At 31.5% G+C, this 23,659-nt stretch overlaps 2 protein-coding genes across 3 annotated transcripts; both read left to right on the top strand.

Moving 5' to 3' along the window:
* Positions 1 to 5,985: 5,985 nt before the first annotated feature.
* On the top strand, positions 5,986 to 9,220 carry LOC105787310 (protein REVEILLE 7). 2 transcript variants are annotated; one of them, XM_012613695.2, is made up of 7 exons: positions 5,986 to 6,167; positions 6,427 to 6,492; positions 7,006 to 7,122; positions 7,248 to 7,359; positions 7,449 to 7,510; positions 7,695 to 8,114; positions 8,210 to 9,220. In XM_012613695.2, the coding sequence occupies exons 2-7, from the start codon at positions 6,481 to 6,483 to the stop codon at positions 8,858 to 8,860; spliced, it is 1,374 nt and encodes a 457-aa protein (XP_012469149.1). In that variant the 5' UTR covers positions 5,986 to 6,167; positions 6,427 to 6,480; the 3' UTR covers positions 8,861 to 9,220. The 2 variants fall into 2 exon arrangements, with proteins under 2 accessions (XP_012469149.1, XP_012469140.1); XM_012613686.2 differs by having other exon boundaries at positions 5,986 to 6,191.
* A 10,579-nt stretch (positions 9,221 to 19,799) lies between these two features.
* LOC105787352 (guanine nucleotide-binding protein subunit beta-like protein) lies at positions 19,800 to 21,686 on the top strand. Its single transcript, XM_012613712.2, has 2 exons — positions 19,800 to 20,768; positions 21,420 to 21,686. The coding sequence occupies exons 1-2, from the start codon at positions 19,887 to 19,889 to the stop codon at positions 21,519 to 21,521; spliced, it is 984 nt and encodes a 327-aa protein (XP_012469166.1). The 5' UTR covers positions 19,800 to 19,886; the 3' UTR covers positions 21,522 to 21,686.
* Positions 21,687 to 23,659: the final 1,973 nt, after the last annotated feature.

Genomic DNA, 23,659 nt, shown 5'->3' with positions numbered 1-23,659 from the left:
AAAATATTCTGAGTTTGAGATTTTGGAGGAATTGTGCCCTAACGTATTGGGCCGCGATTTCTTAAATCTTGAATAAATGGATATTCTTTTAAATTTTTATTACACGAGTATTCTGGCCTAATTCATTTTTGAGGAAATAAGAATGTTGTGCCCTAACGCATTGGGTGTGGCATTTTCTTTCTTTGAAATGGTAAAAGTCTTAATACGTAACGTTTTTAAGTTTTTGCTAAGGATTATATTTTCAAATTTTCGACATTAAGACATTAATTAATTAACTAGGTACCAATTTTTGGGCGTTATGAGGGTGATAATCCTTCCTCATACGTAACCGACTCCCGGACCCGTTTTTCTAAAATTCGTAGACCAAGGTAATTTTTAGGTGACCCAACCACACCTTAATAAAAGATTGGTGACGACTCCCAATTTTTATTATTTTTAAAGTCGACAACCTAAAATTTCTGTTTTCAAAAAAATCGGTTTCGATAAAACGTCATATCACTGACATTACAAAGGAACATAGTATAATTCTCCTCAAAGATGAAACTAGAAAATTGCTTAGGGGACTAGAGATGAATTATAAATTATTAGAAATGAAAGTACAAATTTATTATTATACTAATATATAATTTTATATAAATTTAAGAGACTAAATGACAATCTACCATTTGGGGCCTAAGGTCACTGCTTGTCCCTTTATCTTCGTCCTTGACTCCATTGTCAACAAGCTTAGTACACGTGGATTCCTCGATCCCCTCTTCACTAATTCATCCAATACCTATCTCTCTCAAACTATCTCAACCAAGAGTGAACCACCACCTCCTCGTTATTTGCATTTAAAAAATTACTGGACTCCAAATAATAGAAATCAAACAATATGAGAGTTTGTTAGTGAGGGAGATAACGTGAGCGTGTTAAAAAGATGAAACTAACTACAAGTTTATGGGTAGGCAGGTAAGAAAAGTAGAGTAGAAGCAAGGAAGGAGGCAGGCAAGGCAAGGCATGTGAGAATTAGAGGTCTACAGTCTCTGCCCACCCTTTATGCCTGAAACCACGCGGATCTGGAAGTATCGAAATCATGGCTCACAATTTTCCTCTTATTTAATATACATGTCTATAGAATATAGATCACATGAGAACGCATTGCTGATCCTTTCTAGTTCTCTGTGCTACATCCAACCAACCAAATGCAACAATATTTAGATTATCTTTCATCCGCGCCCAATAAAAATATAAATTGTTTTTTATACGGAAGAATCGACTTGCATGGTGTAAAAATTAAAATAGTTTTATACACTTTTATAGTTATTTATATGATTAAGATTTTAACGATTTAACCGTTATATTTTATGATCTATTCATGTAAATCATGCATGTCAAATTTGATGTAAATTTAATACTTCTAATAATTTATTTTATGTAAAAAAATATTTAACCATTTAATTTATTAATATATAGAGTATTTTAAAAGCATTCGAGTCAATCCTCAAAAAGTTGCATCTATCTTAAAATGGAGACAACTGAAAAATGTAACTGATGTTTAAAGTTTTCTAGGATTAGTTGGTTATTATAAGCAGTTTGTGAAGAGATTTTCTATGATTGCCTTACCATTGACCAGGATACTTTAGAAGAATATTAAGTTTGAGTGGACTGATGAACATTAACGAAACTTTGAGAGATTGAAGAAAGCACTTCAAAAGCTCCAATGTTAACACCACCAAAGTTGATAAAGGAGTATGACATTGACAGTGATGCATCTTATAATGGACTTAGATGTGTGTGTAATGGAAAGATAAATGCTTATGTTTTTCGATAGTTGGAACTACATGAGAAAATTATCACACACAAGATTTATAGTTGACAATTATTGTATTTGCTTTAAAAATTTGGAGACATTATCTGTACAGTGAGATGTGTTATATTTTTACTAATCACCAATGTTTGAAGTATTTTCTCAACCAAAAAAGTTGAATTTAAGACAAAAAAAGATGGATTGAGTTGTTAGAAGACTATGATTGTATCATTGGGGAAGATAAATGTAGTAGTTGATGCATTAAATAGAACGTCATTTTCAAGTAAAATTTAAAGTTTGAATTGAAGATTAAATGTTAGTAATTGGTCAAGAATATTGTGATAATCATCTCTTTTCTATGTGTAACTTTGAAAGCAATGAACGCAAGTCTAGAGTACTAAAATGTATGATGATTTGAAGCTCTACTATTGGTGGACTAGAAATAAGTGAACGCAAGTCGAGAAATTGAACAAGTAATTCAAGTAATTTCTTAAGAACTATTTTTAAAAAGTAAAGTATGAATTTAAGTTAAACCTTACAACTGTATACAGATATCCTAAAAAATTATATCATTGGATTTGAAGGAAGTTGGGAGAACTACATTCTGTTGGTTGAATTTGCTTATAATAATAGTTACCAGTCAAGTATAAAAATGACATCTTATGAGGCATTTTATGGTAAAAAGTAGGACTCCAATAAACGAAATAGAATTAAGCGAAAGCAAATTAGTAGGTTCAAATTTAAGTAAAGAAATTAGAAAGAAAATGAAGTTGATCAAAGATAATATGAAGATGGCCTTTGATAGATAGAAATTAGACACAAATCTTTAAAAAAAGACATTGAATATAATGTGAGAGACAAAGTGTTCTTAACAGTGTCTTTGTGGAAAAAAGTTCTTTGATTTGGCAGAAAGGTAAGTTAAATCTAAGATTTATTAGACCTTATGAAATACTTGAACGAGTAGGTTCACTGACATATTGATTGGCCTTCCCACTAAAACTAGCAGTGACATATTGGTTGGCCTTCCCACTAAAACTAGAGAAAATTTATCAGTAAAAATTAGTAGTTAGACATCAAAGAATGTCATTAGAAATGATATGCTGAAATTTACTAAACCAGGGCTTTTATTATTATTATTATTATTAAAATAACTTTAAAATATTAATTATTTAACAAAATGAGTTAAAAAAATTAAGAAAATGACACGATTTCTACAATATCTGTTGGTGTCGCCACTATGTCAGGCAGCACCAAATAACATTTTTTTTAATCATGCTTTAATCATTAACTTTTAAAAAACAATTTTTAGGGGTGTCGCTTGACACAATGGCGACACTGGACTTAAATGTGATTGTATAAAATGTTCAGGGATCTGATGAAAAAATTACATTTTTTAGATTGGCTGAAAAAAAAAAAGGGTGTCGCACCACCTAATTAAATTATTTTTCAACTTTTGGTTTATTTGCATGTTAGGTCCGTCCTCTTTTGAAATTAAATTTAAATAACCCTTAAAAATATAAGAATAAAAAATAAACCCTTCTTAAATTTTTTGAAAAATAATAAAATTAAAAACTATATAAAAGTCTTATTTAAATTACTCAGATATATCCTCAAAAATTTCTTCAAGTTTATCTAAATTTAAACATTTTCAATTTATTCCTAGCATATTTGAAGTTTTAATGATTTATTTAATTGAATCATCTGGATCAATTGAACCGATAAATGGATGGTATGACTGATTCGATCATCGATCTAATTTTAAAAACAATAAATTAGATATATAGGAGGGAAATTAATTGAACTTGATTGGTAGATAAATAATAAATAAAATATATGATAAGGTTGATGGCTGAGGCTAGCACACCATTATCCTCGCAAAGAAAATGATAAATGAACAAACATGAGGCTGGAATTCAAATAAAATCGAAAATTTATTTTATGGATAATTTTATCATATTATTTATGGTTCGTTCAATTAAAAAATTACATCATCTTTGATTTAGAAGATTAATCTAAATGTACATATAATGTGAAAAAAATGATATGTTATTTTTAATTAGATGAAACCATAAATAATATAGTGAAAATGATCGTAGAATATTTTTTAATAAAATCGGATACCTAATTTGCCTAATACGACTACTGCGGCTAAACAAGGTGGGACTATAAGTAAATTTGGTAATCTTAAAAGCGTATTATGCCTTTTATTCTTTTATGTAAATTATAAAATACAAATAAAATTAGATAATTAAAATATTAAACAGACATATTTAATGTTAAATATGTTGTATTATTCCATATTTATATTTATATTATTTATATTCTATAATATATAAAAAGCATAAATTTAACAAACTATTAAGCTAACCACTATAATTCCTATTTTTAATTATATTATTGAATTTATCATTTTAAATAATTTTATAGTTTATAAGATTTATCACATTTATAATATTTTTAATTTTATTAAAATAAATACTTAAAAATTAGTTAATAAAAAAGTTATCATACTTATAAATAAGAATTTTGATTCTATTAAAAGATTGTTACTAAATAAATTTATATAATAAAAAATCAAATATTATATCGAATTAATTTATATTTAAATTGTTATGTTTTATAAACCAAAAAGAAAAAAAGATTATAATAGTTTTGTTTTAAATAGTAAATTTTAATTATTTATATAATAGCTAACTTTAGATTTTATATATACAATTTTATAAGTAATATTTTTAATAATATAAATTATATATTATCTACGAATTATTAAGAAAAATAAATAAAATTCGAATCAACATATCAAAAAAATATATAACTTTTACAAATGTTCTAATAATAATTAGAAAATTTTATTAGCATATATTTGAAATATCAAAATAATTGTATATGTTAATTATTTTAATTAGTTATTATTTTATTTTGGTGAAAATTAATTATTATTTTGAATAATGCTGTGTTGCATTAATCGCATGAAATAAAATTAAATGGTATATTGAATGTATTAAAATATTTAAAATTTTATTACAATATTTGAAAGATTAAATAAATTAATATATTTTGATTATATCCAACAATTAAATACGTAAAATTGTAATATTAGAAGTCATTTATTATTGTCTAAGTTTCTAATTAAGTTAGTGTTAAGTAATAAATAAATATAATTATGGGAATGTTTTGGGTAAAAGTATAGTGAGATCCATGTTTTGAGTAATAAAATGTACTTTACCCTCAATAAATGGGTAAATTAGTCTTTTTATATTAAAGCAAAGAGTAAATTAATTTTTTAAATTTAATTCATTTGTATAATTTAAAACTGACATAGTTAACGAGAATAGAATAGGTGCTATGTGTCCGTGATGCAAAAGTATATATAGATAAAATTTTTAACGAAAAAATCAACTTAGTAGAGAGAAAAAAATACAATCTACTGCTTTATTTTCGCGGAAGGATTTTGTTTTTATTTTTAACCTAACAGAATAATGACATGGGATTGAATAAAAAGCGGAGGAATCATTGATTTGAAAACTTTAATTAATTCACTTTCTACTGTCTGGAAACTGGAAAGAGACTACTAAAATCTAACAAATATATATATACATGGACGGTATTGGTTGTAGTTGGTACGCGTGGCGTTAGGGCAAAGGAGAGCTGATGTGGCAAAAAGCACAGAGGAGGTGTGGTGGACCCCAGTTCAGCTCATCAAAGACGCCCTTTATGTCACAAGCACTTGGCCAGCCGTCTTTGTCTCTCTCACTCTCTCTCTCCGTGATATTTTCCCCCCATTTCTTTTTGCCCCTTTATTCCTTCCCCCATTTTATCTCAAGCAAGTGCATCCCACGCGCTATCACTGGTGGGACAGAGAATCAGAGACAAGAAACAAGCGGGAACGTGAAACAATCGCGCGTGAAATTGAAAATCATAAAATATCTGGAAAATGCCTACATTTATCATTTATCCATTCATCATCACATCAATATCTTCCACAAAAAATATATTTTTAAAAAATAGAAAAGACAGTGTAAGTAAAAGATGCCGCGTGTCGAGGGACCCGAGCGTTCTCAGCCACAAGACTCTAAGCACTTCTCGAATTTTCCATGGAAATGAAAAAAATAAAGAAAATTCAAAAAAAATTGTATCTTACGTGTCACCTTTCCCTGCTTTTATACCCAATAAGACCAATAACTTGAAAAAAAAAAAAAACCTGTATTTCCCTTTCCTTTTTGCTTTCATTCTCTCTGTAATCTATCTTCTAATTTCGAGTCTTCCTTGAATTTTCTTTGCCCTTTTTTGCTTTTGAAGTACACCAGTACCACTCTTTATTTTTTTCCTTCATTTTCACTGGGAATTTCTCTGCCACAAGTCGAGATTTCATTTCCAAGTAATTTGTTTTCCTTCTTTACTGGTACGTTTGTGGATAATATTTCATTTGCCTTGATATTTTTTCACTGATTCATTGGCGAGAAGAGAAGTTCTTCTTCTTCTTCTTGTAAATTTCTTGTTAATTTTGAAAGAAAAATTCTGAGTGGTGGTTGTGCAAGTTGACTTCGTTGGATTATTAAAGGTTCTTATTGTTATTGTTATGTATAGAGAGATTATATGTACTAAAGAGTGGTTGTTTTGGTTTTGCGGAGTTGCAGGGGTTATTCTAGTGTTCACTTCGCAAGATTTGAAGCAAAATCCGTTTCCGTGTGATGGATACTCAGGTATATAGAAACAGAAACCTGTTTTGTTGTTTATCTGGCTTCTACTTGCCCAGTGTTTTGTATTATGGACTCTAGTTGATTAATTGGATAAGACGGTACAATTTGCAGTGTAAATCCTTAAGTATAATTTGGTTTGCAGGGTAAACTGAAATCGGTGGAATTTTCCTCTTTTATCTTTTCAATCCTAGATAGATTTGCATATTAAGACTTGTTTTTTATATTGGGAATGGGATGGTGGAGGATTCAAATCCATTGCTTTGAGCCAAATGCTCTTCTCAGGTGTAATTAGTTGTCATCAATGTGATTGCTTAACTTCGGTATGGATTATTGCAAGTTTTGGAATCACATGCTTTTCCTGTTCTTTTGAATGGTGTGTTTTCTTCTTATGCGTAAATATATCTTTGTGGAAGTGAATATGGTTTAATGTGAATTATCATAGGTTTTAGTACAAACAGTTGTTACTTGAAAGTGAGATCTTTCCTTGTTTAATTGCTATTGGAAATTCTGATGTAGGACCAAATTGAAGACAAAACATCGCCCAATGCTTTTAAATCTGGCATATGTCCCCAATCTAAGACATTGAACCAGTTGCAGGAGTTATACACATTTAATCATGATCACACACCCAAGGTTCCATTCTTCATGTTACCTGTTTAATTATACTTTCCTTTCAAGACTGCTTCCAACATATTATTGTTAATCTTTTCATGGCTATATGCTCATATCTCACGTTTATTTCTTTCCTGTTAAAATAGGCTAGAAAACCCTACACTATAACTAAACAGAGGGAGAAATGGACTGAGGAAGAGCATGAGAGGTTTCTTGAAGCTTTAAGGTTGTATGGTCGTGGCTGGCGTCAAATAGAAGGTAAGTGCACAATGAGTTGAACTGATTTACTTATCTTTGCCATGTTCACTATGGTTTGAACAGTTTAAGTTTCTCTTATTTTCATGCAGAGCATGTAGGCACTAAATCTGCAGTTCAAATTCGAAGCCATGCTCAAAAGTTTTTCTCTAAGGTTCATTGCTTTGAGTTCATTACAAGATTTCCTTGATTAAGTAAATGTATTATATCTTTTATTACCAAGATTTACTTCATTAAGAAAATGCATTGTATGTTTTATTACCTTGCAATGTGTATAGTCATAGGCAGGTTCTAGTCAGTCTGTTTCTCATATGCATACTTTCTGATTGTTGTTCTAGGTTGTCCGAGAGTCAAATGGTGGCTTTGATGGTTCCATTAAACCAATAGTGATACCGCCTCCTCGTCCTAAAAGAAAGCCAGTACATCCATATCCCCGCAAATCTGTCGATTTGGTCAAAGGAAAATCACCATCATCTCAACCAGAGAGATCTCCATCCCCTAACCAATTTTTCAGAGAGCAAGATAACAAATCACCAACCTCAGTTTTATCTGACGCAATGGGGTCTTCTGCCTTGGAGCAACAGAAAGGATGTTCTTCCCCAACTTCTTGTACTACAAATTTGCAGTCAATCAATACATCCCCTGTTGAAAAGGAAACTGACTATGCAACCTCTAACTTGGCTGCTGAGGAAGAGAAACGCTCTTTGTCATCTGTGAAAATATTTGGTCAATCAGATGCGGAGAACATTCTGTCCATGGTAAAATTATGGTGTTAAATCTCTGCCTTTATTTTGTAAACTACTATTGCTAACCTTTATGACTCTAATTTCTTTTTCTTTCATGTATGATCCAGAACCTCAATGCAGATTTCAAGGACTTTGTTTTTGGTGAAGGCAATGCAGCACCTGTTATACCTTCCACTAGTATTAAGCTTTTCGGGAAAACAGTTCAGGTGAAAGATTCCCCTAAACCTTCCATAAGTGCAGAAAATTTTGAGTCACAAACATCTAAGACCAGTCGAGATGATGTTGATGCTGTCAATAAAATGCTAGTTCAGGCATTTCCTTCAACACACTTAGACACGAGTTTGTCACACGGTACAGTTATTGATAATTGGAATGCAATGCCTTCTAGAGCTAACTTATCTACCAGTGATGCTCCTCTGCCATGGTGGGCCTTTTACCAAGGTGTACCCTTTTGTTACATTACTTCATTTAATCAAAACCGCTCGGATTCTAGTGTTGGAGAGAGGATGAAAGAGAAAGAAATTCTAAATGAAGGATCCTGTAGTGGTTCAAATACTGGTTCAGTTAGTCATGTAAGTAGGAGGGTTTCGGACTGCATTGATTCCGAAAGCCAACATCCTTGTCTTGAGGGAAAAATGTCTCCCCAAAGATGTACTAAGGGGTTTGTGCCATACAAAAGATGTTTAGCAGAAAGAGATATGACATCATCTGTTGTGTCTGAAGGGCAGGAGACACACAGAGCCCGAGTATGCTCATAGTAGCTGGCCAGCTATGTTGTTCCGATAGTGAAATGTCAAAAAGCTTTTAAGATAGTTTAGATAGTGGGAGGATGACAATTAATTATTTGAGATGTTCCTTTCCAAAGATAATATTTTTAGGCAAAAAGCTTGAATGGGTCGTAGACTATTTTTAACTGCTTCTGTATATAGGGGCCCTTCAGGTGACACATTTGAAGCGGAGGAGCTGCTGGCTTGATTCTATACGTCTATGTTTAGAGAGTTGAAACTGTGTTTTTTGCAACTTAGGCGTCATGTGTATATGCATGTCATGAATGCTAACTTGTTTTGCCGCAATTTTTGTATCTTTACATTATCAATGATTCCAGAATTATTCTTTCCCTTTCTGTCATCTTACAACAACATAAATGTTAATCCGTTCTTTATGCATGGTTCATAAATATTAATGATATGAGCTTTAGTCTATCATTTTTATCTCCCTTTTGAAGTTTGACGCAACTACTACCAGTCTACAACTATTCAAATTGTCCAATTCAAACCAACTTCCCTATTACTTCTTAAGCTTCTCGGTAGTTTCAACTTTACGAATTGAAAAGCGTAGTTTACCATGTTTGATGGACATGATCTCCAAGGCCACCTTGATGGCATCAAACTCGCTCCACTAAAACATGTTGAAGGCAATAAACCACCGAAACAAATCTTGTTTACCGCATTTGATTTTGTCAAGATCGATTCATCCCGCAAGCCATGATAGCTTCTGTTGATAGCCCAATTGCCTCGACAATTGTTGTTGCTTGATACTCTACAAAAAGCATGGGCTCTTTTATATACTCTATATGCAAACAAAAGTCGCATACGAATCTACAACTTCAGTGATCAACTTATTAAAGTTACAAAGTAAGCCAAGAGTGTTGTAGAATATCTATAAAAATTACGATCATCACAAATGAGTTAGCTCTTACCGATAATAGTGGTATAGGTCTAGAATATCGAAAAGTTTCTGCTAATATTTGAACCCATTCAACACCAATCAAATATGAATAACTTTTTCAAAAACTTCTTAATGATGAACTCTTCTCCAACAATAGGAGAAATAAATGTCTTCTCCTATCAGTGCCATCATTTTACAACACAATACCAATCCTTCTCAATATTCTCACAATACTCGTCGCAACAATTTGCTCAAACTTTTATCACCATAATTTTTTCATCCTCAACAAGTTCCTTGCCGCACACAAGTTCCCAATAATTTGTGATAAATATGGTCAAACTATATTGTGTATCGCTCCAAGCCTTATAATCATTAGGATGCCAAAGCCAATTTTGCATCTCACAATGCACAATGTGCTGCATCTTAGATTCTAGATATTGGCACTTCTCATCATCTCACTGCGGATCTTTAATCTCTTGACAATGCTAATGAATATAAAGGCAATGAAGAAAATACTATAAGAGATGATAATATTATTCCTATTCACCACATTGGTACTACTAATGTGCAACCATTAATTCTTCTTTTAAACTTAGCAACATATGCACCTTCAATTAAACAGTCTCTCGTTTTTGTTTCCTAATTTTGTAAGAAGAACCAAACATAAATTAATTTTTTTTTTCCATTTCATTTTTTGGTGAAGTATCTAATTTCAAGAATGCAATTGATGCCCATCCAAGTAACAATGGACACTATATGTAGCCTAACTTTACCCCTCCTAGGTAATATTTTGCTACAAACAAGAGCTCCATTTCCCTTTGGAATTAAAGACTGAGTGACCCAATTCTCACACTTTTTTTCATTTTAAATAAAAATTCTTTACACTTATCTACATAAAAAAGAATTATTTTTGTAATGTTTGCTCCTCAAATAAAAGTCATAAATTTACATTTTTATCAAAATACATTACAAAATGGTCAATCTCTCAAATGATTTTTTTGCGATTTATGGGACCATCTCCTGTGCTTTTTGGTTGATAAACAAATATATTTGGTTATAAACACTCAAAAATAAAAAATGAAGTTTAGTCAATTTTTTTACAAATTTCATCCTTCGGTAGAAAAAAAAATTCAAAACAAAAGTTTTATCTTTTTATACCGATGGTGAAAGGGAGTTTCAAAGTCTTGACCTTTATTTTTAGTCTCATGATGTAGAACATTTATTATCACCTCCATACATGCCACAAAGAGTTGCTATAGTTGAATGATAACATTGTCACATCCTAGAAACAACAAAAACCCTCTTAAAACCAAGTTTCTCTTCTGTCTGATTTTTGTAGTTTTACCTGTCATCATGTTGTATATTTGATTAATCATCTTCTTACCCCAAACCTTCAAAATGACTCACCATATAAAAAAAAACTATTTATAGAAGAACTCACTTTACACAAACTTACGAGTTTTATGGTGTCTTTGATATTCATGGCTAAAATCATACACAAAATAAATTACAACCACACAGAAAACCTTTTGTATATTTAGGTTTCTCCTGAACTTACCATTGTAATTATTGCTTTGACCCGGCCACCTCCAAAAATTGTCTCATGATGTTCAATTATTTGAAGATAATTTTTCTTTTGCAACTATTTTTTTTCCAATTTCAATCAAATATTGATTGGTGCACACTTTTAGCTACCAAAAGCACACCAAATCTTCCTCATATATCACTAGACTCTTTATATATCTAGCACTGATTATCATTGACAATCCACAACCATTAGCTTCCCCAACACTCATTGCACAAGGTTCTTCGTTGCCTACTAAACAATAGTTGTGTCAATCGACTTCAGGTACATCTTCTCCCTCTTACTTCAACCAACCACATCCACCTAACTTAACTCAACCTCTTCTCACTTATAGTCGACAACCTAAATTATCCAATTCATCTCAACTCAATTCTCACACGCAAGTCCCAAAAGTCACAAGATGATTTGAAGTTGTTTCGAGCTTTAGAAGACGGTTTTTTTTTTACTTGGGATGCTCTAGACCAAACCCTAAATTTGGGCAACAAGCTAGATGCTTAGAACTTGAAATATTTAACAAAAAAGATGATTAATTGAATGATAATGGACAAATGAAATAAAAACAATAAGTAAATAAAGGAAACAAAAACTAAAGGTAGAAAATGGAATAGATAAATCGATGGAGATGGATAGATAAATAAATATTCGATTGAGCCCTTCGAAAAATATTCTTGACAGATTTAATCAACAGTTTTAACTAACTCTCCAAAAACGAGTTCTTGGCAACCTGAAGTGTGAAAAACTTCCCCCAAAATATTGAATATGATTAAATAAAAAGAATATTTTAAATAAAAACAAAAATTGAATCTTGCAAAATAAAATACTCCAAAGAGTGCTTTATTAAAATAATCAAAATTGCCTTAACTAATGAATAGTTAAAAACAAACTTACAATTTAATTAAATTTCTAATCTGGCTAAACAAGAAGTATTTCTAGTTTAACTAAACTTTCTTGCTAACTAAGAAATATAAAACTTTTAAACAATTTAAAATACTTAAAATATCCTAAAATTTAGAATAAATAAATATAAAAATATAAAATTAATAAATACAATATTGGGTTAATACATAATCAAAATTAAGCCTTAAATTTGAAATCAATATGATTTAAACACGAATCAAAACAAAAAACTAGTAATTCTCGTAATAATTCTGTTCAAAAATTTTCGCTTGCGTAGTCTTCACTAAAATTGTCATAACTTGAGCTCTAAAACTTGAAATCGGGTGATTCAAAGTGCATTTTGAAGAGAAGAGATAGATCTTTCATCGGTCACAGGACATCTTGATCCAAAAATACTTGGATTCCATCCAAAAATGTGTCTCAATTCAACTAATTTTCTAGAGTAAAAAATTGGCAACTTTAGTGGATTGATTGAATTGAATTAATTTCTCCCTATTCACGCATGTTGAATCAATCATTGACGCTCAATAAATTATCCCAAGCATGTTAGCACCCACGATTTTCGATTTTTAACCAAGACTTCAAATAATTGAATTCGTGATTTTTTTAAGCTCGATCATGTCTCTTTTAAGCTTATTACATCCGTTTGTCACGAACTATTGTACAATCAAGTTCATTTTCTCTTGAATATGCTTCAATCTTGTGCAAGTGATTGAACCTTAACGTCGCATATCATCGTCGGATCACTGTCAACCTCTTGGTGCCGAACCACCGCCAGTTTCTTGCTGGTTTGGCCGGGTCGAATTTGCATCGTATCGATTGGTCTGGATGCATCATAGTTCTTCGAGTTCCGTCAAAAAATTATAGGTTACAAAAATCCTATGTTTATTTTTCGGCTTACATATTTTATTCTAAAATAATAAAATTAAGCTCTGCGTGGAGATGATAGTTCATGATCTAATTTATACATGCCCGAGAAATTAATAAAATTACATTTAATTTTCTAGGAATCACAATTTTAATAAAATTACTTTATCATACATAACAATAAAATAATATCATACGTTCATTCACATATATTCCCTAAACATGCATACAATAACAATAATATCACATCTTATCAAAATTAATCACACACGAAGAAGAGAGAATTTTGGTCTCAATTTATACTGTAAACATAGCAAAACTTAACACTCTGATACCAATTATTAGAAAAAATTCAATTTGAAAACGACTTTCTTATATAGCGAAAAATAAAATTTTTTAAAACCAAGCCGATTTGTGATATTTATAGCAATAAACATTTTACCGAAACCACACCTATGTTTTCGGCTAAACGGATCCTTGTTGTTTCCAAATTTCAACCGAATGACATTCTTTGTTATTCTTGTACTATGAACTACTTCGAGAATGGGCTCGAACGATTTGAATCAAACACAACCAAAAATAGTTTACTTTACTTTCAGTGTGAAAGCAAAACTTCTTTCAATAGAAACTGACAGAATTATTATTCCGAAAAATAGAATTTATACTTAGAGAATAAACTCTCACTATTTTTGGGCAGAATAACAATATCTCAAAGTTATGTGTTTAGCGCTACCAATATCATTTATTTATAGGGAGAAGAGCTAAAACCCTTGTTGAGTTGTAGAAGTCTATTTAAATAGAAAAATGAACTTTTAGTCTAACTAGGATTAGGTAGGGCGGAAACCCTAGTTAAACAAACTAGGGTTTGTCATCCCTCTCTTTAAACATAATAGGTTTTTGGGCCTCTCCAATATCAGGTCCAATTACAAGTACTTCCTGGAGTTTTAACCTAGTATTTTATAATTTGATCCAACCCGATATTTGTTTTTCTATTTCTCAAAATAAACAACTTAAATAAATTAGTTTCTCAATTAAATAATTTTCTCAACCCAATTTTAATTGCATTAAAATCATGACGATTTTACCGTAAAAGAATCTATGAAAAATATATTTAATATTTTTACATTCAATGGATTTACTACGACCAAATGATTTATTTCTATTTTCGAACTTCATTTAATTCAAAAACCATAAATTCATTTCCAAGTCATTTTCATTTTGGAGAAAACCATATTGATTTTCAAATGTTTCTCATTTCTCTATTTTTGTCATTTCTATCCATTTATGTTCATTTGATTAAACATGTAGCTCATTTCTAGTTTCAACGAAAGTAACTCGATTAGTGCTCGTCCAATGACCTTGTCATAAGTGTGTTACCTTCGTAGAATATCCTTAATCTCTTTGGGATAAATTCATTCTCCTAATATGATCTTATTTTATCTTATGGTAACCATTACAACTTCCTTCATGAAAAATAAATTACTATCAAATAGTAATCAAATCATTCATCACAAATACGAAAGATCCGTGGCCACATTTACTTTTCATCAACCATGTAATGCCAATGAGAGGATATCATTTACCCATGTCTCGGGCTATGAATTCCACTGTTGTGAATGATGTTACATACTGCAGAAGTCGCACACCCAACACACCAGCTTTTGGTTCCTTATCTATTCGAACTCAAGCTTGTACTTATATTAAAGTATGCGAGTCACACATACATAGTCTGTCATCCACTCAAGATTTAGGTATGTTACACCTTTAACGGAACAAGTGACTAAATCCATAAACGAATTCATGATCTATTCTTCTTGGGTCCAATCCAATTACTGTCAGTCTAGTCAATCACATCTATGTCTCTATTTTTTAGGAGTCATTTGCTCTGATGCCCAAGATAAGGTATGTACCCAATTGGACTTGATAGACGACATATTAATCTTTCAATCAGTTTGCTCATTTTCGATTAGATTAAGGACATGTTTAGGTTCGTCTACTAATATAAGCTTTCTTTCCATATTACAATCCGACCACGTAATATCGCTTAGTATTAGTTTAAACATTAGATGACAGTGAGCCAATTTTTGTTTCTATTTTGCTTTACATGCAAAAATCACATAAGGAAAATTATACAAAGTATATTAATGTAATCCATGAATTGTATTATTAACCAATTTGTTCGAAAAAATTACAAGTTTATAAACAAATATACTACACTCAAGGCACCAGATCCAACAATCCTTTAATATGTCTAATATCGCTTTGGCAGAATCACAACTCTCTGGTTGCTTATAAAGAGTATTGGTCATGTTTGCCAACATATAGTAACGAGCTATATCATTAGATTCTTTCCAGCAATTTCTAGCCTTAACTTGGTTGGTCGAAGGGCAATTATCATCAAGAACCGTATTGAGTTTCTCATAGCTTAGGACAATCACGAGGTTCATTTTCCACTCCTTATAGTTATTTCCATTCAAATTTGTTCTCAAAAAGGATATTCAATAAATGATTTGGTGTCATTTTTAATAGAAATTAAAAAAACGTTCATTTATTAATATCTTTGTGTTAAACAAATATTTTGAAAAACTTTTGCGACATTCAATATGCATTAAGATGATGCATGCGTCTTACATTACACCTTAAAAAACATTTATAAATCGTTGCAATGATAATTTCTACACCCATTGAATTAAGTAATCTTGGGGCAATATTAATCAACTAGTAAGAACATGGATTTTCATCCAATTAATTATTGGATATGGTTCCTTTAATGTAATATTTTGTCTATATACACTTGTATTTTTTGAACAAATTAATTTAATAAAATTATCTATGAATTACATTAATAACCTTTATATATTATCATTAATGATTTTTGCACGCAAAGCCAAATGGAAGTAAATATTGACTCACTAGTTATTTAATGTTTAATTAATACTAAGCGATATTATGTGGTCGGACCATAATACGAAAAGACAACTTATATAAGTAGATTAACCTAAACATGTCCTTAGTCTAATCGGAAATAAGAAAATAGATTGAAAGAATAATATTCTGTTTATCAGGTCCAATTGGGAAGATGTTTTTTTTGGGCGTCAGAGCAAATGACTCATAAAAGATAGAGACATATATGTGGTTGACTGGACTAGCAGTACATCGGACATGACCGAAGAAGAATAGATCCTGAATCCGTTTATGGATTTATTCACTTGTGATGTTTGTAAAGTGGCACATCTTAATCTTGAGTGGACGATGGACTATATATGTCTGACTCATATACTTTGATTTAAGTAAAAGTTTGAGTTCAAATAAATAAGGAACTGAAAGCTAGTGCGTTGGGTATATGACTTCTGCAATATGTAGTATCATTCACAATAGTGAAATTCATAACCCAAGAAATGGGTAAATGGTATCCTTTCATTGACATTACATGATAGATGAAAAGTAAATGTACTCATAGGTCGTTTATCTTTGTGATAAATGACTTAATTACTATTTGGTAGTAATTGATTTTTATGAAGGATGATGTAATGGTTATCATAAGATAAAATATAATCATATTAGGAGAATAGAATTATCTCAAAGAGATTAAAGATAACTTATGATGGTAACACACTTATGACATGGTCATTGGGCGAACACTGATCGAGTAGCTTTCGTAATGGTATGTAATTAAGGAGAGCTTAGTCATGATACTATAGTGGAATGACTTCGTGACTAAATGAGTTTATAATTAATAGGAAAAAAGTTGGAACTTAAGTATAAATCATTTGATCCCTAATTATATATGTTCAATCAGCCCCTTCGCTAGCTTGTTGAAACCAAAAATGAATTGCATGTAGAATCAAATGAACGTAAATGGATTGAAATGATAAAGTTGGAGAAATGAGTTACATTTGGAAATGAATGTGGTTTCTTACTAAGTATGGAAATTACCTAAGAATTAATTTAAGTTTTTCAAAATATTATTTAATTAAATAATTGAAGTTCGAAAATAGAATTAAATTAATTGGTCGTTGTGAATCTATTGAAAATTAAATATATTTTCTCATAGATTCTTTTACGATAAAATTGCCATGACTTTAATGTAATTAGAATTGGGTTGAGAAAATTACTTAATTGGAAAATTAATTTATCTAATTAAATTAATTTAATAAATAAAATTTATTTTGGGAAATAGAAAACATGTATTGTGTTAGATTAAATTATAAAGTGCTAGGTTAAAAATCCAAAAAGCAAATATAATTTGACCAAATACAAGAAAGGCCAGAAACCTCACTCCTAGTAGATCTAGGAGGCTAGTTTTTCTATTAGATAAATATTATTTCTTTCTACTAATTCAACCGAGATTCTTCTATCTCTCTATATAAATAGATGACATTGGTAGGGCTAAAAAAACACAACTTTGAGATATTGTTCGAAAATAGTGGGAATTTATTTTCTAAGTATAAATTTTATTTTCTAGGAATAACAATTCTACCAGTTTCTATTAAGAGAAATATTTGCTTTCCTACTCGAAGTAAGAAAATTGTTTTTGGTTATGTGTTTGATTCATAATTGTTCGAGCCCACACTTGAAGCGATTTGTGGTACGAAAATAGTGGAGAAGGTTGTTTGGTTAAAATTCGGGAAAGCCTAGGATTTGTTTCGTACAAAACACATGTACTTTTCTAGAAAAGTTTATCGCTATAAATATCACAAACCGGCTTGGATATCAAATTTTTAATTTTTCGCTGTAACAAAAAATTGTTTTTAAACTAAATTTTTTCCAGCATTAATACGTTAACATAATTCCTTAGGTATTCACATGTACTAGTAATCATTTCTCGTTTGGTCATCATTCTAACTTAAGTAGATCTTCGTGACAAAAAAAGAAAAAAACTTTCTTAGTGAATTCCACATGATAATACCTACCTTAAGACTTGACAAATTATCATATGCTATTACAATAGTTATCTCTTTTAAGGAAATCTCCTTGGAAATCTCCTCGGTGAAATCCACATGATAATACTTACTTCAGGACCGACAAATTATCATGTCATCACAAGAGACCATTGATGGAAGCCGGAGGTCTTGTTTAGAGACCTTCTCCCACACAATCTTTTAGAAAACATGCAAGGTTTTTATTTTTGGATTCAATCATGAATGATTAAAATGTCATGACAAGTATACGTGACATTCTTTTCCTCAACTATATGACATGCTTGTCATGCATATGCATGAACTCATTTTTTTAGTCACTTTAAATATCATCATGCTATCTTTGGGTCTTATGGTGAAAGCCAAATCTCTTGGTTTGGGTTTCTCAAAATCCAAAAGACTAGAAAAATAATCAAAAGGATCTACTATCGAATCGTCATAACCACCACGGGTCATTGTTGTCGCCACTGATGCCACCGTCACTGCCATCGATCAGTAGTGGTCAACCCACAATTAATCTTTTTCCTATTGGTTGGGTTGGGTTTGCGTTATCTTGATCGATTTTGGATATGTCTCGGTTCTCTGTGTTTCACCGAAAAATTAGATTAAAAAACCTTAAGTCCATTTCTGGCTCACATGAATAATTCTAAAAAATAAAATAAAACCTACGTAAAGTAAAGTTGATAATCCATGATCTAATTACATATCTCAAAATTTATTAAAACCTAAAATTACACCTAATCTAATATCTAGAAATCAGAACTTTGATTAAATTACTTTATCATATATATAATAAAATAATTAATTACATTCATTCACATACATACATAACCTAAAACATGCACAACCTAGTAGCACAAATGATGGAATTTTTAACATAAGAGCCAAGTTGCACTTTTTTATAACATACAATGACTAATTTGTTTATTTTTAAGTAAATGGGCGAAAGACAATCCAACTCGAATATAGGAACTTTCATGATTCTTTTATGGCAAGTTTCATATGTCGCATAGCCCAATCAAAATTTTAAATTAAAGTTTTTTTTATAGAATTCTTGCAATTTTAATAATTAGACTGATATTTTCAAATAAAAAAATGAGGATTGAATTTTTAATTTTAGAATACAAGAACCAAATATCAAATTTTGTCGAAGTATAAAAACTAAATGAAGAATTAGGATTGTTGCCGGTTCTAGATTCTTTTAAGTGCTAAAGTTTAAGTCCATTATACATCGTGGGTCTTGTGTTTTAGTTATATAGTGTTGTCATTAGACCTGTTTATGGGCTGGATTATCTGCTCAGGTCCGAAGATTCGCCCGAAATTTGGGAGGGTTTAGATAAAAATATTAAGTCCGAAAAATAGGCTTAGGCAAAAAAATTAGACTCGTTTAAAATATGGGTCGGGCTCGGGCTTGAACATTCAAGGCTTGAGTTCGGCCTGGCCCAACCCATTTTTAAGTTTATAATATTTTATATTATGTTAGTTTTATATATTATGTAATTTAGAACACATTAAAAAATAAATATACACTAAATATATAATACTATTATAATATAAACATTAAAATAATGTTAAGATTATTATATAAAAAATTATTAAATTATTAAATATTAAAATAATAGAAACCAACCTAAATGGGTTTAGATAATTCTTTTGTAAATGCTGTTGAGTTTTGAATCGAATTAGATAGAGTTAAAAAACCCATATTTCCAAAACCCTAAATCCCTATAAAGCGGAACTATATATACTTGTTATACCCACTCGTTTTCTCCTCTTGAGCTCTTCGGCCTCTCACTGTTTTCCTTCAAAACCCTAATAGCTGTCCTCTCCTCCTGAACGTGTTAGAAAATGGCTGGTTCTGAGGGATTGATTCTACGTGGCACCATGCGTGCCCACACCGACATGGTGACAGCCATTGCTACTCCCATCGATAACTCCGACATGATCGTCACTTCCTCCCGCGACAAATCCATCATCCTTTGGCACTTAACCAAGGACGAAAAGACCTACGGTGTCCCTCGTCGTCGTCTCACCGGTCACTCTCACTTCGTGCAAGACGTTGTCCTCTCTTCCGATTCTCAGTTCGCTCTCTCTGGTTCCTGGGATGGTGAGCTTCGTCTCTGGGACTTATCTGCCGGTACCTCAGCTCGCCGTTTTGTCGGCCACACCAAAGATGTTCTCTCTGTTGCCTTTTCAATTGACAACCGTCAAATTGTTTCGGCTTCTCGAGATCGAACTATCAGGCTTTGGAATACCCTTGGAGAATGTAAATACACAATCCAAGAAGGTGACGCTCATACCGACTGGGTTAGCTGCGTTCGTTTCAGCCCAAATACTGTCCAACCCACCATTGTTTCAGCTTCATGGGACAAGACTGTTAAAGTTTGGAACCTGACCAACTGTAAGATTCGTAACACCTTGGCCGGACACTCCGGTTATGTGAATACGGTGGCGGTTTCACCTGATGGGTCTTTGTGTGCCAGTGGAGGAAAAGATGGAGTGATTCTGTTGTGGGATTTGGCTGAAGGAAAGAAGCTTTATAGTCTTGATGCAGGTTCCGTCATTCACTCGCTTTGCTTTAGTCCTAATAGGTACTGGCTTTGCGCCGCCACCGAGCAGGGTATCAAGATCTGGGATCTGGAGAGTAAGAGCATAGTGGAGGACTTGAAGGTTGATCTTAAGGCAGAGGCTGAGAAGTCTGACGTCACTGACATCGGAAATAAGAAGAAGGTAATAATGCTTTCTCATCCTTTGCTATTCTGTATTATGGGTTTTCCTTTTTGGTTTCAAGATGATAAGTAATTTGAATGCTATGTTTTGGTTGGAAATTTTAGGTGCAACTTGATTTATTGTGAATAATTGGCTTTTGGATTTTATGATGATGGTATAGATTCCTTGTTTTTATGAACTGAACTTAACTTGTAGATGGAAATTAGGCTAGGCTGCTTGGTCAATTCCATTTTACCATGAGCTTGTTTATTAAGACAATCAAGTTAGATACCCTACTTGTTTTTATGAACTGTACTGAATCTGTTTCTTGAGTGCATAACTACTAGGTTTTATCATGTTTGTGAATTGTGAATTGTGAAATGTGAATATGGAGTTATTTGCTCGTCACATATTGCGGCATCTATTTTGCTAATCAGGTAAAAGTACTGTAGTAGTAGTCGGATTAAATTCACCTAAATGCTCATGTTTCTTTTGTTCAGTTTTTTGTTTCTAAGCATGCCATTGTTAGTATTTGTACTTTGACAAGCTTTTGCCCTGAAGTTGTGATGTAAAACTTTCTTTAAAATCATTTGTATAATTCTAGATTGGTATTTGGTTTAAGAGTTCATTAATTGTTAGGAAAATGATGGAATTATTTTCCATGTATTGCAGGTCATATACTGCACAAGCTTGAACTGGAGTGCCGATGGAAGCACCTTGTTTAGTGGGTACACTGATGGTGTAATCAGAGTTTGGGGGATTGGTCGTTACTAGATATGCTTGTCTTGAGTTAAGATTTTGTTTCAAATGTCGGAAGGTTTTTTGGTTTATTTTCTTAATATGGTTGGATATTGAGGCCTTGCCCACTTCTATTCTAATTTCGTTTGGTTTATTTAATTACTGGCTTAGGTTTGAATTGAATGGAGTATAATTTTCTCAGTTTTGCTTCCTTCCTTTTTTATATCATGATTCAATAATAAGATTAGTATTATGTGAAAAACTCGTTAAAGTGTAGTTTTTCTGACATCTGTGTTGCCTTTGGTCCGTCGACATGGTTGCTAGGCTGGATCCAACAGTGGTCCTCGATTAGAACGGGTTTCGTAGCCCACTCTCTCGCCTATGAGATCACCGAAAGGCATGAGCGCTCATTGTTGGGCATTTGGTTGGCCATTTAGGTTTACAATTTGGACATGAAGTCCATTTATGGAAAATGCCTCGTACGGCTTCACATGTCCGCTTGCACCCTTGACAATAATTGAAGGTCACAAACTCAACCACACACCATGGCTAACAATTTGCACAACTTAAGTTGATCCTTCACGAACTTGGGTATAAAAGAGGGGACTCTCCTTTCGGGATAAATGTTATCTCACAACACTACAACTCAGTATTGTAGATGGTTTTACCTTTTCTCTTTTTGAAATGAATAATATTATATTTTAGAAAATGGGAGTTAATTAATATGAGTAAATTAATTAATTAATTAATTATGTGGGGACGGTGAAAATTTTTGTTGGTAACTGTATGAATAGTGAAGAAGAGTTCACCCTATTTTTGGAAGAAGAGAAAACAGTTCATGTCACAAGAAACATCCCAAGAGTGAAGGGAAAAACTCTTTGGAACCCTACCATATTCCAGGGTTATTTTCACTTATATTTTTATGAAGCGGTACTATGTGAAAATCTTTAGGGAATGTCTCGAATAATGATTATTTTGACTTATTCTAAATGCGAGTTATTCTCAATGTAGAGATTATTTCGAATAAGAGTTGTTCTGTGGTGATGCGTTTTTTTGGTAGAGCTTGTTCTAAGTAAGGACTAGTCAAAAAAAAAAAATACAATTGGTTTAAATACAAGATGTTACAAACAATGATTGTTCTAAACATAGCTATTCTTGAAACGCCATTACTCTAAACATGATTTGTACTGAACTTTAGTTGTTCTCAACAAAAGTAGTTCTCAATTAATGACATTAGATGACAACTGTTCTAACTAAAGCCCTATTCTGAACATAATTATTCTTGAACAACTTTTCACAATAACTATTATTCTAAACAAGAATTGTTGCTCTAGAATAAATAATAGGTGAAACAACAATGCCAATTGTTCCACACTTGGTAGCATGATTTCCTAAAATATAATATTGTTTATCTTAAGGAAGAGATAAAATGTTAATAGCCAAAATTGAGTATCTATATTTTGCCCCTAGATGAGAATTCTTAAGAGAAGTTCTCATGCAAGAAGAGTGTAGAAAAAATAAATAAAACAATTTTATACTCGTAAAAAGTTCATGTTGTGTAGGAGAAGAAAAAAATTGTGTTTATCACTTTGTTGTGCCGTGCATGAATTTTTGTTTTGATGAGAGAAAAGAAGAAAAAAAAACATGCATAAAAGCAAGTGTAGGGGTGAGTGTTTGATTGAATCGAGTAAAAGTTTTCAAGTTAATTGAGTTGACGAATCCTATTTTATCATCCTCACTCAATTTTAAATTTTTTCGAATCGAGTAAAGTGAAACGAAACTCGAGTCGAATTGAGTGAAATTATTCGAGTTAAATTAAAAAATTAAATATGTGAAACTAAAATCTTGTTACAATATAACTAATTCCATGTTAGAGAACACATAAATTTTGAAACCATATATATTTGAAAACTTTTTAAAGCAAAATAAGAAAAAAATACTTGAATTGTTAATTAACTTATTTAGGTCCCAAAATTATTATTTTCGAATATTTTAAAATTTTAACTTTCCTTATATACTTTTTATATTTTTTAAAATATACATTTTGGAAATTTTATAAATATTTTGAAATATTTTGCAACTTTTTTTGAGGGAGACCAATTTGTTCATTTTCAAAATTGACAGGGATGAAAATGGTATTTACACCAATCTGTTATTCGAATTATTCGAGTTAT

This window comes from Gossypium raimondii, chromosome 7 (assembly GCF_025698545.1).
Source record: "Gossypium raimondii isolate GPD5lz chromosome 7, ASM2569854v1, whole genome shotgun sequence".
Classification (NCBI taxonomy): Eukaryota; Viridiplantae; Streptophyta; class Magnoliopsida; order Malvales; family Malvaceae; genus Gossypium; species Gossypium raimondii.
Note: the sequence above shows the minus strand (reverse complement) of the source record. Positions and strands in the feature narration are given on the sequence as shown.

Excerpts from the sequence above, each read along its gene's own strand:
- LOC105787310 (XM_012613695.2), top strand. Across the intron at positions 7,123-7,247 it reads ATCATGATCACACACCCAAG|GCTAGAAAACCCTACACTAT; the intron begins GTTCCATTCTTC and ends CTGTTAAAATAG. Across the intron at positions 7,360-7,448 it reads TGGCTGGCGTCAAATAGAAG|AGCATGTAGGCACTAAATCT; the intron begins GTAAGTGCACAA and ends ATTTTCATGCAG.
- LOC105787352 (XM_012613712.2), top strand. The coding sequence starts at position 19,887 with ATGGCTGGTTCTGAGGGATTGATTCTACGTGGCACCATGCGTGCCCAC. Across the intron at positions 20,769-21,419 it reads ACATCGGAAATAAGAAGAAG|GTCATATACTGCACAAGCTT; the intron begins GTAATAATGCTT and ends CATGTATTGCAG.